We start from the raw sequence: 18,878 nt of genomic DNA on the forward strand, positions 1-18,878 counted from the left end.
AAACTTTTTTTCATCATATTCCAGTTGGGGTAATATCTGTCAAAACACTTCCAGTATACAATACTACTAATAGAACTTATAAAAGGCGTGTCAATGAAGCACAAGCATTTTAAAGCCCAAATGATGAACTAAAGGTTTAAGATCTAACACGAGGCCTTTCAAGGACTGGGAACATCATTGTGAGAAGACATAAAAATGCAATCAAGTAAAGACAACCAAACATGCAGAACTAAGCTTCTTATGGAGCTCATCCAATTCCGATTGATAGCATGAGAAACCACATGTTTTAACAGCATTAAAATCCACAAGCAAAAATAAAGGTGAATAACCAGTAGCAACAATAATTCTTTGTTCTCACATGATAAAAAAATCTTATTCCAATCTCTAATCAGAGTAAGAGGGGAAGGGGAATGGAGGCAGGATAAGACAAATCATTGCTTACTTCTAATATCCATACTACCCTTGTTTTTTACCGGTCATACCTGCAACCACCTGCAAAGATGCAATCCGAATAATCAAATTAGTTAAAATTACCCGTGCACAAAATTCTTCCATCAGGTACATATATATTTGAAGTAGTACATAAAATGCCCGTAACGTAAAAAATCACTTTCGAAATGTTGAAATGCAAAAAAAAAAAACCTTAGGGGTAAAGTACATGGTTTTTATAGGGGAAGAATCCTAGTAATTTTTCTAGGCAAGACATCAAAAAGGAGCCCAAAACTCCACTTATCAAGGTCTAGAGAAAGCAGCCGGGAAGCACTAGGGTCTACAAAAGGCAGCTATTGGAAGATGCCTAGTGATTACAATAACATCCTAATCTCATCATACCAGCACCAAATATAATATAAGGCCCACCATTTGATAAGTCATACAGTTAATTAAATTACTAAGAAACATCAGATGGAAGGACTGGAATACTGGCACCATTTGTTCACTACTCTTGAATTTCAAATCCTCAAAACAATTTTGATATCCAAATTAAAAATTCAAAATCCACTATCGAATTCAATGTATTTCTGCTGATGCATGTGGATTTAAACATGTTGCCAGACAGAGTTAATGGCATATCTATAAGCTATTCTGATTATTTCTGTTGTCAAAGGAAAACCTGCGACATTCCTTTGTACTGTGATTGTACAGTATTGATTGAAGGGCAGTGCAGTCCATAAAAGAAAATCAAAGATAGGACATGTTTATATATATAGTTCCAGCACATGATTAGAGAGAAAATCACAGTATATACGCATAATATGTATATAAAAATCACAGTTTATATATATAGTTCCAGCACATGTTTATATATATAGTTCACAGTTTATATATATAGTTCACAGTTTAGAGAGAAAATCACAGTTTATATATATAGTTCCAGCACATGTTTATATATATAGTTCCGACATTCCTTTGTACTGTGATTGTCCCAGCCCCAGCCCCAGAAACAGAACCAGCCTCATCATGATTAGAGAGAATTCAGTTAAACATTGCACAAGGAATACCAAAAGCACATGTTTATATATATAGTTCCAGCACATGTTTATATATATAGTTCTGCGCTCTTCATTGCAGTAGAGGTGTTTATTGAGTGAACATGGGACCTGTAACTTTGTTTATTCCAGCACATGTTTATATATATAGTTCTGCGCTCTTCATTGCAGTAGAGGTGTTATATTTGGGTAATCTAATTGGTAGTTCAATAAAAACTGATGCTTCTACTTTTTCTATATTGGTTTTATAATGTTCTAGAAATTCATGTGTTTCATTCAATATCAAGTTGGTGGATAGCTAGGTTCTTAATCATTTGAAGCCATATAATTAATAAATGACATAATGTACCTGTTCTTTCGCGTAGGGCATGAAAAATTGAGTATTTGTGCTGCATACATTCTCTTCATACACAGCAAATATCACAAATACATGCATGGGGAAATATAGTGATATCCTTCAAGAACTTCATACACAGCAAATATCATAAATACATGCAGAAATATAGTAGAGTGGCATACCTATTCATTTTCTTTTGAAGCTTGCTGCCCACTAGATGCATCTGACACCTACAATATGTTAGTATAATGTGTTAATAATTTCCATATGTATATATGCAAATTGATAAAACGTAAAATTCGTCAATTTGTAAGTATTGCACCTCTCTCAAGCTCATACTCCCAGCCATACCCTGTGACTCTAAGAACAAAACACGTGCCGTTAGGTTCTTGATCATCGTAGTGAACCTAGACTCAACGTCTTGTGTCACACGCTGTGTGATCTCATCAATAAATGAAGGGGCTGCTAATGATCTTAGATTCAACCTGTTCAATAATTTTTCCAGAAGATAGATCATTGATGCAATACATTGAGAAGCCACCATGGCCTAATGTAATATTGCTTTTGATCATATTACTTTCGTCATAAATTAGTTTATTTTTTTTATTTTGTTTCCCCCCAATGTGGTTATCCCTTGCGATGAGTTGGAATAACATCTGTAAAGTTTCTAATGTGACACCCAAGGCATGTGATGCTCTTTTATTTGTAACGAAAATATGGGCAGTATGCACCAAGAGCATGCAATTACAATCAGGCTAGCTTGAGGTGTCTTATTTTGTCCATTTTTCATTTAGATTTTCAAAACATAATGAGGAAGTTGTGCATTCGTGGGATTTTGTTTAGGAGTGTAGGGGCATTTGTTAATAAGATTTTAGACGCTTAGGGTATGCGAAGTTTCATACAATGCACAACTCTACTCAACTCCTCTTGGCAATACCTCAATCAAACTACTCATGTTAGACCCAATGACAGTCTACTATCTACGCTACCATTGTAGATGAATAAAGTTAGTAGATTGTGATGTTTGAATTATTTTGATCCAGAATTGAGAATATAAAGCCAAGAAGAGAACAAAATGAAACAAACAAACAGACTACCATAAACAGCATCCAAATCAAGCGAAAAAAAAAAGAAAAAGGCAGTTTGGTGTTGCTTTCTAGTACAATTGTTAATACAACTTCCCAGAATTAGGTCACTCACTCTAAAGATAATCTGCATGGATATTAGCTTTCAAATAATAGCATCCACATTCATTTCTTAAACCTTCTAGCTAATTAACAAAACAATGAACATTAAAAAAATAAAAAATAAAATTTAAAAATTAATCTAAATTGGAAGGATCTGAAACAGCTAACATATTTCATAATAGGCCACTTGTCTCTTTCCTCATGACATTAAAAAAACAACTCCAAGTTACATAAGTAAGAGTAAATGCATAAGTAAGAGTTTAAATGCATAATAGGCCACTTGTCTCTTTCCCCTTTTAAAAATTTGCATAAGTAAGAGTTTAAATGCATCACTTTGACTAGAAATCTGCATGGTTATTAGCTCTCGAATAGGTTAAAAATGGACAAACGATTACTATACTTTTGGGAGAAAAATTGTTGCCTCAAAAATAAATAGGAGGATTTATTAGAAAACCCTTTTTCAAATACTTGTATCTCAATTAATTCATAACATATTCTTATATTGCAATAAGTCCTATCATTTGGATATTTGATTAAACAAATCTTAATTATCATATTTAAGGTATATTATAGACAATTTTATCTTTACAAATTTTTTTTGAATTTTTAGCAACTTGATAATGTAAACATTCATATATATTTTTTTAAAGATTTGATGTGAACATTCATATTTAACAGTGTGAATATTCATATCATGAAACATTCACCATTAATGCGAATATTATTAAGGGTATTTTGGTAATTATATCACCCATAAAACTTATTGAAACATAAAAAAATATTTTAAACTAAGTAGAATATAAGTAGATGAAGAGAGATTTATGAATAAGTAGAATATAATATAAACTTGATTTGGTACGGATTACACATTCCATGTTTTGAAACATTTCTAGATATTTTTCTATGAGTACATAAACTGATACATACAGATGAAATTTGCAAAACTTATTTTACAAACTATAAGGCTAGTATGTTATTTTAGTGGGTTTCATTTCAAAATCAAATTTTGTCATTGAATGTCACCATATGTGGTTAAGATTGTGAGGTATTGAATTATATAATTTCAATATACATAAATCTCAAACACCTGATTTAATAGTTGAAAGTGGATTGAGACAGAAGAATCAAGGGATTTAAGGACACAAAATCATGTGCCCACAAAATTTATCATTCTTCTACATGCACAGAATCCGATTCGATTCAGTGAGAGAATTGTGTTAGGTTGCATGATCAAATTCAGTACATTTAGAATTTTCCCAAGATTTATCACAAAAGGTCATCTAATTTTTGGGCCTTTGCATCTATTGCCAAGAAATTAAAGAGGGTTTAAGTTGATTAGAGTATAAGCTAGATTTGTCTACATTAATGCAGGTGTCAATAAACTTGGATGCAAATGGTGAATGCCAAGAATGTTCAGTGAAGTCATTGAATGAATGGAAAAAAGCATCAGATTTCCCAGTGATAAATCAAGACTACTCAGGTGCCAAAAACACATACATTTATGCAGCAACGACCTCTGGTTCAAGCCAAGCATTGCCACATTTCCCATTCGACACAGTGCTGAAACTAAACACTTTGAACAAGTCAATCCCCAAAACCCCCCAAGTTATGTTTTCAAACAAGATTTCGAAGTTACAGTCGCATTTTGAAAACACGACTTCGTAAAATAGAACATAGATTTGAAATATAAGTTTTAAACTGCTTGGATTTGAAATTTTTCTCTTAAAAATGTTAGGTAAAAAACACTAAGGAGCATAGTTTATCTTGAAATCTTAGAGCAGCCATGAACTTTGAAAGTTTTCATCAAACTTGGACTTGAAAACTAACATTAGTGCCCCATGGCTTATCTCATAAGCACGCTTCTAAGTGAGAACGTCTATCCTAACAATGCTTGCTCACAAAACTAATTTAATCACAATCAATCAATCCAATCATGCTAAAACTAATTTAAAATCCTACAACTCAGTTATAGATAGTGAGAAAACACGCATCGATTAGTTTGAAATGAAGGCATTGAGGTCGTTGTCTAACCTTAAATCAATGAAATAACTGTCAACATTAAGTCTCTCAGAAGTCCTTATATGCTAGCTGAGTTAGGTTTGGGCTTGACCTGTAATAACAGAAACGAGAGTTAAAAAAATATTAGATCTAGAATTTTTTCTTTCCTAAATAGAACATGTCTGATTGATATTCAAAGCACATGTAGCAGCCATGAAATGAACAGCATATTCAACAATTTTGCAGAGAGAAGTAATTTGAACAATTCAAGCGATGAAGTGTTTCCAGTAAGGAACTTCCAAATTACTTACATGTCTTACTTACAATGAGTGGCACTAATGAGATCCAGGCAAGCGTGTACCAGCCTACACAAGTTTTAGAAGATAAAATGTAACACCCTCAAAATAATAACATTAAACCCATCAAATAAGACATGCGTTTACATATAAACTAACCACATTCCTTTCATTCATTAGAATTCCAAGACATAAGTATTACATGTTAACATCATAACAAAATGCCCTACGGGCTTACAGCTTTCCAAGTTAACACTTGGTTACAACAAAGAGTACTAACTCGATACACATTAAGCCCTTGGCTTGAGGTTACATGTAATACATCAAAAGTAAAACAACAAAACATGTCCGCCTCTAGCCTCCCAGCTATGTCCTTGGAGGTGGCATGCTTCCTGTACCTGAAAATGATGTTCCCATATAGGGTGAGCCACAGCCCAGTAGAAATACACTAAACCAACCATGGACAATGACTAAAACATTAGCAATTGATAGTTGGTCACCACTGATTCAATCACATAAATTACATATTTATGTCAACGACTTACAAGTCCCAATTACTTTTCATTTTCCCCTTTTCAACAGATAAGCATGCTAGCTCTATCATCATTTCCACAGATATGTATAAAAACTATATCTCACATTCAGATAAGCATAAAAGCTATATCCACATTCTCAACAGATATGTATATCAACAATATCCACAGATAAGCATACAAGCTGTATCCACACTTCACAACAGATATGTATATCAACAATATCCACAGATAAGCATACAAGCTGTATCCACACTTCATACTTCACAAAGATAAGCATATGAGCTCTATCTTCACTTCTCTAGACAAGCATATGAGCTCTGTCTACGGAGTACATCCCCTATCTCCTCCAAATACCTATCCGGTTTAGAGGTCCATCCCCTATCTTCCCCTAAACCGCGGAGTACATCCCCTATCTCCTCCTCTACACACAACGTATATAAACACATTGGTTCTATATACAATCACACAATACAAACAATTAATGTATTCTAGCAACTGTCAAGTTTCATAACACATTCCATTGATTAGTTTCAATTTGCCTAATCAACATACATTGTCTACAACAATCACGACTATCCTCCACCGATAGCCCAAAGCAGTTATTTCTAAAACAGAAAATAAATGCACAAATGGATATTCAATCAACATTTCATTTCCTCATTTCTCATCAATTAATTATCCCAATTAATTAAACAATGTAATTAGGCCATTTTCCATAATTACCATTTCAACCCTTAGGTCCCATTTTCATCAATGATTCAACAATCATTCCATTTTTCTATGCCAAACATGCATCTAGGTTTATTATGAATAAAACCCCAACCTTTGTAAAATTACACAAAAGCCCCAAACCTTTACAAGATTACCAAACCAAGCCCAACATCTCAAAATACCAAAATTTAAAGACAAACCCATAGAGAGGAGTAGGTTATCCCTACCTCAAATTCGGAGCCCCAAAGGAGATGAAGACCAAAACCAAAATGCTCCAAACCTCAAAATTTTCAGATCAAAAGGAAGCTCTCGACGATCAACACAACTTTTGTGAAGGCCAAAGGTGAGTAAATCACTCCTACTAGATCAAAACCTAGAGAGAAGGTAGTATCTAGAGTGAGAGGCTCAACAATGGTGATTTTGGAAAAGTAAGAGAGAGAAGAGAAAGCAAAAAGTGATTTGGAAAGTCACAACTTCGGGTCTTTAACCCAGGTCTACGCTCGAGCGTAAAACACCCCGCTCGAGCGGCCACTCACAGACTTACGCTCGAGCGGCCAACCTCCCGCTCGAGCGCAGAATGCACTCGCTCAGCACTTTTGCAGAAACAGACCTACGCTCGAGCTCCCAACCCTACGCTCGAGCTCACAACACTGCACAACAAGATACTGGATGGATGTAATCTACGCTCGAGCGCCAACACCTCCGCTCGAGCGTACAGGCCAAAAAATCTGGGCAACTAGTTTTGGTTTCTAAACTCAACCAACCTGTAACAAACCCGCTCAACACATCCTATAACTCAAATACAACGTAAGAAAGGATGTAAACAAGATAATAAACAACCACCAACATCCACGGACACATGTCCGGATCACTATACAACAAGGGTAAACCCGGGATCGCTATAACCTCCCCCCCTTAAAGAATTTCGTCCCCGAAATTAAGCACAAGTTTTCAAAACGAGTTTTCCTCCATTTTAAACAATGGTACATTTTAACATTCAACAATTCGACCCATTACCGGTCATCCCATCCCTTTAACAAGAGACATATCACAATATGTAAACAACATATGTATTATTAACATGCACCAACATTATGCACTAACTTTCCAATGTCAACAATATATTCAACATATATAGTGTTACATTCAACTTCCATATGAGGCAAGTTCCAAAACATACTACCAATAGTCAAAACATTCTCAATGTTTCACAACTTAAGACATATATAAAAGCTCTTAAGTTCAACATAATGTAAAATTTAAATACAAGATCACACATTAACAAACAAGTCCGGATATTTCTCTCGGACTTCCAACTCACGTTCCCAAGTGGCTTCCTCCACTCCGTGATGTTTCCACAAGACTTTCACCAAAGGAATGGTCTTGCCACGCAGGACCTGATCCCGCCTATCCAAGACCCGAACCGGTCTCTCCTCATACGAGGCATCCTCATCTACCTCTAAATCAGTCCAATCCAACACATGTGATGGATCTGGCTCATACTTCCGAAGCATACTCACATGAAACACGTCATGCACTCCGGACAACTGCGGCGGTAAGGCTAACCGATAAGCAACCTCACCAATCCTCTCAAGGATTTCAAAAGGACCAATAAACCGAGGGGATAATTTCCCACTCTTCCCGGACCCAACAAAGGTGCATCACCCACCTCGGCCCAACAAACTGGAGACCTACACGGTCGGCCATACAAGGCCTCAAACGGTGCCATACCGATGCTAGACTGAAAACTGTTGTTGTAGGCAAACTCTACCAATGGCAAGTGCCTCTCCCACGTCCCACTGAAGTCCAGGACACAACCCCGAAGCATATCCTCGAGGATCTGAATAGTACGCTCGGACTGCCCGTCAGTCTGAGGATGATAAGCCGTACTAAAGGTCAACTTAGTGCCCAGTGCACTCTGCAAACTCTGCCACAACCTAGCAGTAAAACGAGGATCTCTATCTGAGACAATCGTCACTGGGACCCCGTGCAATCTCACTACGTCCCGAATATACAAATCGGCAAGATGATCTACCGAATCTCTCACGCGCATAGGAATAAAGTGCGCCGACTTAGTCAACCGGTCTACAACCACCCAAATAGCATCACTACCCCGCTGAGTCCTCGGAAGACCTACAACGAAGTCCATAGTGACATGCTCCCACTTCCACTCGGCAATAGGCAAGGGTTGCAACAAACCCGCTGGCCTCTGATGCTCGGCCTTCACTTGCTGGCAAGTAAGGCACTTCGATACGAAAACAGCCACATCTCTTTTCATACCCCGCCACCAAAACTGGCGACCCAAATCCTGATACATCTTAGTACCTCCCGGATGCACCGCAAGGCGCGAATGGTGAAACTCTCGGAGTACTTCCTCACGGCAAGCCCCCGGTACAAACAAACGGTCTCGGTATCTCACACTCAGGTCGGGATACACCGTCAAACCCTTCTCAACTTTCCCACTGGAGATCTTCTCTCGGAGGGATTCTACCTCAAGGTCACCTCTCTGTGCCTCTAACACTCTAATCACAAGTGTAGGCTGCACCACAACAGAAAATAAGGCCGCAGCCTCAACAGATTCGCCCAGTAGCAAATCAAACTCGCCAAGTGCTCCCAACATCACCCATTCCCGGATGGCTATACAAGCTACATCACTAATGGTCTTCCTACTAAGGGCATCGGCTACAACATTGGCCTTTCCCGGATGATAATGCAACTCAAAATCATAATCCTCGATGAACTCCATCCATCTCCTCTGCCTCAGATTCAAGTCTCTCTGTGTAAACAGATACTTCAAACTCTTATGATCCGAGAATACCTCGAACCTCTCACCATAAAGGTAGTGCCTCCAGATTTTCAAGGCAAAGATCACAGCTGCTAACTCTAGGTCATGTGTGGGGTAATTCTTCTCGTGTATTTTCAACTGACGTGAGCCATAAGCCACCACTTTCCCCTCTTGCATCAACACACAACCCAAACCCTCTCGTGAGGCATCACAATAAACCGCATAACTCAACCCTCTCTCCGGAATAATCAACACCGGAGCGGTGGTCAATCTAACCTTCAACTCTTGGAATGACCTTTCACAAGTCTCACTCCACACAAACTTGACTCCCTTCCGAGTCAGTCTAGTCAACGGTGACGCTAACCTGGAGAAATCTTTCACAAACCGACGGTAATACCCAGCTAATCCCAGAAAACTGCGGATCTCAAACACACTCTTAGGCTGTGCCCAATCTTGCACTGCCTCAACCTTGGATGTATCAACAGACACCCCTTCCCCGGATACCACATGGCCTAAGAACTTGACTTCCCTCAGCCAGAACTCACACTTCCCAAACTTGGCATACAGCCTATGGGCTCTAAGTAACTCAAGCACCACTCTCAAGTGTTCCTCGTGCTCCTCCTTAGAAGACGAATAGATAAGGATGTCGTCCACGAAGACAACCACAAATCGGTCTAAGAACTCCCGGAAAATCCGGTTCATCAAGTCCATAAAGACTGCCGGTGCATTGGTAAGTCCGAATGGCATCACCAAAAACTCGTAATGGCCATACCGCGTACGGAATGCCGTCTTAGGAATATCTTCCTCCCTGACCCTCAACTGATGGTAACCCGATCTCAAGTCTATCTTAGAGAAACAACGGGAACCCTTCAACTGGTCAAACAAATCATCTATACGGGGCATAGGGTACTTATTTTTAACCGTAGCCCGATTCAACTTCCGGTAGTCTATACACAATCTCAAGGCACCATCTTTCTTTTTAACAAAGAGGGCCGGTGCTCCCCACGGTGAAACACTAGGGCGAACAAAGCCCTTATCGAGCAATTCCTGGAGCTGAACTTTCAACTCAACCAACTCTGCTGGAGCAAAACGGTAAGGTGCCATAGAAATCGGCGCCGTACCAGGCACTAAATCAATAGAGAACTCTATCTCTCGGTGAGGTGGCAAACTAACAAGATCTTCGGGAAAGACATCCGAATACTCACAAACCACCCTCGGCAACACAATCAGTGTCTCATCACACTTACTACTCTCAAAGCTAGCAAGTAGACCACTAAGCTCACTTCGCCCTCGCGAATCATACCCCGGTGGCAAAACACTACCAACCCGGTCTCCCAAGAAATGGAACCACTCCCCGCTCAAGGTACACAATGTAACCCTCTGGCGGTAGCAATCAATAACAGCCCGGTATGACGATAACCAGTCCATACCCAAAATAACATCAAAACCCTTCATGGGCATGACAACAAACGGAAAAGGAAGCCTATAGTCGGCGACCTCTATATCACATCCTCTAACACCCTGTTTCAGAATCAACTCACCACCCAAAGGTGATACCACACAAATAGGAGATGCTAACTGTGCTAACTCCAATTCCAAAACAGATGCAAATGCAGCAGATACAAAAGAATGAGATGCACCCGTGTCTATCAACACATTAGCAACTGAGTTGCAAAACAGAAAAGTACCTCTCACTACTGATGGAGCCGGTACTAAATCCTGCGCGGTAACAGCATACACGCGCCCCGTAGGCCCCTGGTCTACCTGCTCACCTCTCGGAGCAAAAGACTGCTGCACAGACTGGGATGATGAAGCTCCCGGATTGGCCCTCGAGGCCTGCACAGACTGAGCTGGCTGAAAACCCTGCGTCTGCCTAGAACCAGACGCTCCCGAAGTGGCACTCAACTGTGGGCAAAACCTCTTCATGTGCCCAGGTTGTCCACACTGATAACAAATCAAGAGCTGCCCCCTGCCCAAACTCTGACTCGGCGGTCTAGCTGAAGAAGAAGCAGCTTTCTGACCCCCACCCTTCTGCGGGCAAACAGAAACCTTGTGACCCAGCTGGCCACACTTGTAACAAGTGAATTCTCCCTGACTGCCTCTCCCCGAGCCTACACTAGGCACTGGAAAGGTCGATCTAGAGACTGCACCCTGAGACTGCTGAGGGTTATAACCCTTCTGTCTCCTGCCATCACTCTGACTATCCTGGCTCCTCTTGGAGCCTCTCTGACCCTCATCCTCCTCCTGCATCATAAGCTCCATATGAGCTGCAGCGTCCACTAGGTGTCTATATTCTCGAATATAAGACCCACCAATTCTCAACTTGAGGCCCCGCCTCAACTTCCGCTCAAACTCATAGCAACGGCGTTCCTCAGACGCCACCAGTTCAGGTGCAAACCTAGACAGACTGGTAAAAGTAGCCTCAAACTCGGCCACTGACAAGCCCTGCTGATTAAGCCGGCTAAACTGATCCCTCAGCTTCTCCCTAGCTGCTGCTGATAAGAACCTCTCCTGAAAAGCATTCACAAACGCTTCCCAAGTACCACCAACACGAGCTTTCTCGTATTTCCACCATTGACCCGCATCTCCCTTCAGTTGAAAGGATGCCAAGGTCACTTTCAGTGCTCCGTCCTCGATGCCAAGCATCTCAAACGTCTTCGTTGTCTGTTCGAGCCATTCATCTGCCTTAAGTGGCTCTTTAGGATCCCCGATAAACTCGTCCGGATTACACCGAAAGAACTCCCTCTTCAAGAAGGAAGGCCCTGTCTCAGCTGCCTGATTCCCAGCTCTAAGAATACCTAAAGCTCCTGCTATCTCTCTGGCCAAGGCACCCATAGCCTGCTGACCCACTGGCTCGGCCACATTGGCCTGACCAACCCCCTCCTGTACTGCCGGAATCTCACCAGGTAACGGTACTTCCTGCCTTGCAGGTCTACCACGCCTAGCACCTCTTCCTCGCCCTGACATCCTAATAAAGGCAACACAGAACGTTAGCACATTCATAGGTGTGCCGAAACTAAACTCTCACGTCCTAATGCATGGACAAGTGTAATTCACTCCACATAAGCACATAAACACATAAGCACTTACGAATTTCATTTCCGGATAATGATAGTCCCGAGACGTTACTAGAGTTCCGGTTAGAAACAGCGTTGATCAAGTGCTTTTCCAACAAGACTCCCAGAAACTCAAGGATCCAATCAATATCCCAGAAATTAAATCCCATACCCACATAGTCACATAAGCATGTTATCAATTGAGCACATAGCATATGGTACTACATCTAAGTCTCTACCAAGCGAGACAAACCCATTGTGATTCTAATCACTTCCCACGTACCCAAAGTATTCGAACCCGGTACGCTTTGATACCAAGTTGTAACACCCTCAAAATAATAACATTAAACCCATCAAATAAGACATGCGTTTACATATAAACTAACCACATTCCTTTCATTCATTAGAATTCCAAGACATAAGTATTACATGTTAACATCATAACAAAATGCCCTACGGGCTTACAGCTTTCCAAGTTAACACTTGGTTACAACAAAGAGTACTAACTCGATACACATTAAGCCCTTGGCTTGAGGTTACATGTAATACATCAAAAGTAAAACAACAAAACATGTCCGCCTCTAGCCTCCCAGCTATGTCCTTGGAGGTGGCATGCTTCCTGTACCTGAAAATGATGTTCCCATATAGGGTGAGCCACAGCCCAGTAGAAATACACTAAACCAACCATGGACAATGACTAAAACATTAGCAATTGATAGTTGGTCACCACTGATTCAATCACATAAATTACATATTTATGTCAACGACTTACAAGTCCCAATTACTTTTCATTTTCCCCTTTTCAACAGATAAGCATGCTAGCTCTATCATCATTTCCACAGATATGTATAAAAACTATATCTCACATTCAGATAAGCATAAAAGCTATATCCACATTCTCAACAGATATGTATATCAACAATATCCACAGATAAGCATACAAGCTGTATCCACACTTCACAACAGATATGTATATCAACAATATCCACAGATAAGCATACAAGCTGTATCCACACTTCATACTTCACAAAGATAAGCATATGAGCTCTATCTTCACTTCTCTAGACAAGCATATGAGCTCTGTCTACGGAGTACATCCCCTATCTCCTCCAAATACCTATCCGGTTTAGAGGTCCATCCCCTATCTTCCCCTAAACCGCGGAGTACATCCCCTATCTCCTCCTCTACACACAACGTATATAAACACATTGGTTCTATATACAATCACACAATACAAACAATTAATGTATTCTAGCAACTGTCAAGTTTCATAACACATTCCATTGATTAGTTTCAATTTGCCTAATCAACATACATTGTCTACAACAATCACGACTATCCTCCACCGATAGCCCAAAGCAGTTATTTCTAAAACAGAAAATAAATGCACAAATGGATATTCAATCAACATTTCATTTCCTCATTTCTCATCAATTAATTATCCCAATTAATTAAACAATGTAATTAGGCCATTTTCCATAATTACCATTTCAACCCTTAGGTCCCATTTTCATCAATGATTCAACAATCATTCCATTTTTCTATGCCAAACATGCATCTAGGTTTATTATGAATAAAACCCCAACCTTTGTAAAATTACACAAAAGCCCCAAACCTTTACAAGATTACCAAACCAAGCCCAACATCTCAAAATACCAAAATTTAAAGACAAACCCATAGAGAGGAGTAGGTTATCCCTACCTCAAATTCGGAGCCCCAAAGGAGATGAAGACCAAAACCAAAATGCTCCAAACCTCAAAATTTTCAGATCAAAAGGAAGCTCTCGACGATCAACACAACTTTTGTGAAGGCCAAAGGTGAGTAAATCACTCCTACTAGATCAAAACCTAGAGAGAAGGTAGTATCTAGAGTGAGAGGCTCAACAATGGTGATTTTGGAAAAGTAAGAGAGAGAAGAGAAAGCAAAAAGTGATTTGGAAAGTCACAACTTCGGGTCTTTAACCCAGGTCTACGCTCGAGCGTAAAACACCCCGCTCGAGCGGCCACTCACAGACTTACGCTCGAGCGGCCAACCTCCCGCTCGAGCGCAGAATGCACTCGCTCAGCACTTTTGCAGAAACAGACCTACGCTCGAGCTCCCAACCCTACGCTCGAGCTCACAACACTGCACAACAAGATACTGGATGGATGTAATCTACGCTCGAGCGCCAACACCTCCGCTCGAGCGTACAGGCCAAAAAATCTGGGCAACTAGTTTTGGTTTCTAAACTCAACCAACCTGTAACAAACCCGCTCAACACATCCTATAACTCAAATACAACGTAAGAAAGGATGTAAACAAGATAATAAACAACCACCAACATCCACGGACACATGTCCGGATCACTATACAACAAGGGTAAACCCGGGATCGCTATATAAAAATTATGATTTTATATAATCATGAAAGACTAAAAGTGAATTTAGTCTGATATCATCAAACAGAAACAGAGATGTTTGCTTACTGTAAACATTCAGCAGCAGTAAGATGACAGCAAAAACCCACAGTGGGAAACTGCAAAATCAACCCAAATTTAAAAAAAAAAAAAAAAAATCATTAGCATATAAGTGTCTTGGTAGATTCATTAAATGATATTCCCAAAGCCAGTGAGGAATATAGTTGACAATATTGAAAGAAGAAATGATGAAGTTACCTTATTCCCACCACCACCTTGAAGTCATCTTCCATGGATCTCTTAATATATTTGTGGAAATTAAATTTGGTATTTGGAGCAAAATGTGCCTACATACATATATTTATCAGACTTAATCTGTTGGGACATACCAGAATTGGTCATGCATATAATTAACATTTTAAAAAGGACTTTAGGCCCTGTTTGGAGTTGCTTCTAGGGGTGTTCATGTTAAGTATCAAATGATTGATGTGTTGTACTTGAATTTGATAGTGGATTTATTATATTGTTCAATTTAAATCGAACATGTCAATCATTTGAGATTCAACTTGAAAATCCTGGGGAAATGAAGAAGCCCACTTACGTTGATAAACCCATTGCGCATAGTTATATATTCCACCTTTGACACCGAACCAAAGAATTGCCTGAAGAATGCAACCTGGAATAAAAAATTATAATCCCATATCATGCTTTGAAATTAGACAATGTGCTATGATATTTTGAACAATTCATAATTACTCTGAGTTATAATCTTACAATCCATCTGATCCCAGGAGTTCTGGAAAATCTAGTATGACGTCTCACAAATGAAGTCTGATGACTAAACCTAAATCTTGCTGGATCTGTTTAAGAAAAAAAAAAAACTCATCAATAATATTACAAAATCCGAAAAAATTACTAAAAAATAAAAGGAAAATGTTTGGGACCACTTTTGGAGATGATGCCCACATCCCCAAAGTGATCACAGCCCTCCATGTATGTGTGAGGTTCATTCATACATCATGAGTAGTTCAGATTTATGGAGGTCTTGTGGGAGTGGGAATCTTAATCATTGCTCAAAATAAAATATGTGAATTACATTTGTTCCAAGTGTAGCACAACAAATTACACACTTCATTTTCAGGCAATTTTTCAAACTATTTTTTGGGAGCCCAACAATTAACATTAATCAGCCCCTGGAGATTTCGGTCCATAATGTAATGTTGCCATTAAGCTGGGCCGTTAAGCTGGCCCTATTTGAAATTTACGAAGGCCCAAACTTAGGCCCAATCTTCATATATAAAAAATAATTAAATGAGAACTGAGAACAGGAAGGAATTACCATTGGTGAATTGATATTCCAAAGACGACGTATCTGATTCCCAACCCTTCCATTTCTTCATCTGGTGAATAAATAATAAATAATAAATAAACTTGATAAACATAGCTGCATCCAAATAGCCTGATATGTAGATTGGAATTTTAAATTGAAGAATGTCTTCACACCTTACACCATTCGAAGTCAAGACCTTTGGTAGATGAAAAAGCTACCCCAGAAAATGAATAGCGGTCCACAATGAGGGTGGTTCCACTTCTCAACTTAGACTCCATTAATGATCTGCAAATACATTGTAGATGATCATGTACAATACAACCTTCACATTTCAAATATTTGCTTGTGTGAACGTCTAAAGTACCAATCGCTAACAGATTACATAGTAGAACATTTGGGGATTATAAATCCAACATTCTAATAACTTTACTGTCAGATGGATCTGTTAATATGAAAGAAAAAAAATGGGACCATTAGACAAACAAAGAGCATAATAACTAAATGATTTCGAAAGTTACAACATCATATTGCGTAGGAGGCAGAGCCCTTGCCCTGCAAATCTGAAAAAGTTCTGTAGACAGCTCCTGCAAAAGGCTTCACTAGTTGGCGATGCTCACAGAATCACTAATATGACTCAAAACAGGTACATGAGAATCTACTAAAAGTGAAACACGTAGCTCAAAAATCGTGTCAATATATTAGTATTAGATTTTGAAAAATGATTGGACCTAATATAAATCGTATAAGGTAACCCTGTGGAAAGATATGATCAACCAAATGGATGTATCCGAACCCGTCATATCTGCAGATCAAACTAAGCCAGAATCAGTGCCACATGACAACAATGTTTTGGATGACATCTGCAAGACTGATGCTTGCAGTTTTTCTTTACTAGAGTAAAAGTCACAAAATAAAATTTAATCTGTCCCCAAATCCAGACCTTTTTTCAGCAAAATGACAACATAATGTTTAACACTAATGTCGGAGTTGAGCATAAAGAAACATTTAGCACTTCATACACAGCTATTTATTAATTTTAAGCTACTTTCATATGTAGAACAATACAAATGACTGAAAAATTGATGATTACCTACAAATGCAGAAAAACAAAAATTAATTCCCATCCAAAAAATGCAAAAAATGAGAGGATCAACTGAACTGACATGAGATCCCAAATAGCCATTTACAATTCATGATCCACAGCTCCACCGCAACGTATTATCCTTTTGGGAGTCCAATTAAAACACCAAGGCAAGGCAGTGTTAAATACTAGAAGAGAAAACAAACAAACCAACAGCAGAGTTGAATAGAAAACCAAAAAAATAGTCCCTTACATGCTGAAAAAGCTGACTGATAACACACTGAAAACGCTCTTGCACCATTGGGGGCGGTCCTTGTCCATGTCCTTGCGCATAGGCATAGTCATAGGCTGGAAAGTATGGAGAAGAAGGGATTTGCAAATCATCCCTAAACAACAACCAAATTCAATTGTAAGGCAATAATCAAGACAAATAGAAACACTCAAGTGAATAAAAAAATTAACAACAACGGCAAAATCTAAACACAATCTAAAGGAATTCAATTGCAATCCTATAATTTTCATTCTCTGCATGAGGAATATAAATAAATCTGTAAATGGAATTATAAACATGACATCCAAAACTAAATATAGAGAAAGAACACTGACATCTAAAATGATAATTAGATGAATATACTCAGATCCTCAATCATTCACATGTAAAACAAATTCCAATAGGTTTGGATGGTAACAGCCTTATACATGCCATCAACACATGTACATGTCGTGTTTTTACTTGTTAAATTTCTATCATAATGATAGAACACAACACTACTTACAAATCAGAAGCAAGAGCATCACCTCCAGGACTATCAATTCGGATGATAACAGCCTTATATCTTTTTGACTCTGGAATAAAAGATCAGCATTAGCTGGGGAAGGAGCACAATTATAGACAAAGGAAAAGCTAACTGAACACAGAAAAGTAATTAACTCAGTGAGCAGTAAAATATAGTTGGTAATGCCATAGCAATTCCTTAATCTATAAATCCAGTTCATCATTTAAATTCATGTCTTTCTTTATTTTGTTATTATTATTATTTATTTATTTTTAAGGTCTCATGCATCTTGAATCCAGCATCAGTGTTGCAATCTTGCAACTACGTTTATTTTTCAATTCCGTCTTCATAATTAGGATTTGCAATTTAACTTGGAACTCAAGATTGAGTATTTCTTTCTCTTTATTCATCAGATTAAAACATCAGACCGTTTCCATTCAATAGGTCTCCAGGTACTCAAACATTTTCGTGCAATTGATACTTCACTTACAAGATGGTGATCCTTTCATTTAATGAATTATTTGAAAATCACTTTGTCATATTACACAAACACTGCAGTCACCAATAGATGAAATTGAAATGAAAAAAAAAGGAACCTGAGTGAGTTGGGAGACGAAAGAGTCGTGATTGTGAACATCAGAAGTGAAGGAGCAATGATCGATGCTACTAGAAGCGGAAAACAAGAGGCTGAAGTTGGATGCGACGGTGAAGATGACGAAATCGAATGATCTCTACTGGTTCTGATCATCAAACCTTAGTAGCTCCGGCATTGTTGTCTGCTGCTTCTCATCACAATCTTAGAGAGAGAGAGAGAGAGAGAGAGAGAGATGTGTTTGTGAATCGTCGGGAAAGTGAAAGTGAAAAGGGGGTTAGGGCATAGGTATAATAAGAAAGGGGCAAAAT

At 38.9% G+C, this 18,878-nt stretch overlaps 1 protein-coding gene across 1 annotated transcript; it reads right to left on the reverse strand.

Moving 5' to 3' along the window:
- Positions 1–222: 222 nt before the first annotated feature.
- LOC145814636 (MLO protein homolog 1-like) lies at positions 223–18,565 on the reverse strand. The gene is made up of 10 exons (XM_082911607.1): positions 17,976–18,565; positions 16,292–17,585; positions 16,128–16,188; positions 15,563–15,648; positions 15,390–15,464; positions 15,047–15,135; positions 14,858–14,907; positions 5,334–5,374; positions 5,043–5,121; positions 223–492 (listed from the first exon to the last, which is right to left on the reverse strand). The coding sequence occupies exons 2-9, from the start codon at positions 16,394–16,396 to the stop codon at positions 5,089–5,091; spliced, it is 540 nt and encodes a 179-aa protein (XP_082767733.1). The 5' UTR covers positions 16,397–17,585; positions 17,976–18,565; the 3' UTR covers positions 223–492; positions 5,043–5,088.
- Between the last annotated feature and the right edge of the window lie 313 nt (positions 18,566–18,878).

Source organism: Camellia sinensis, unplaced genomic scaffold (genome assembly GCF_055761805.1).
Source record: "Camellia sinensis isolate YWXY unplaced genomic scaffold, ASM5576180v1 Unanchor12, whole genome shotgun sequence".
Lineage (NCBI taxonomy): Eukaryota > Viridiplantae > Streptophyta > Magnoliopsida > Ericales > Theaceae > Camellia > Camellia sinensis.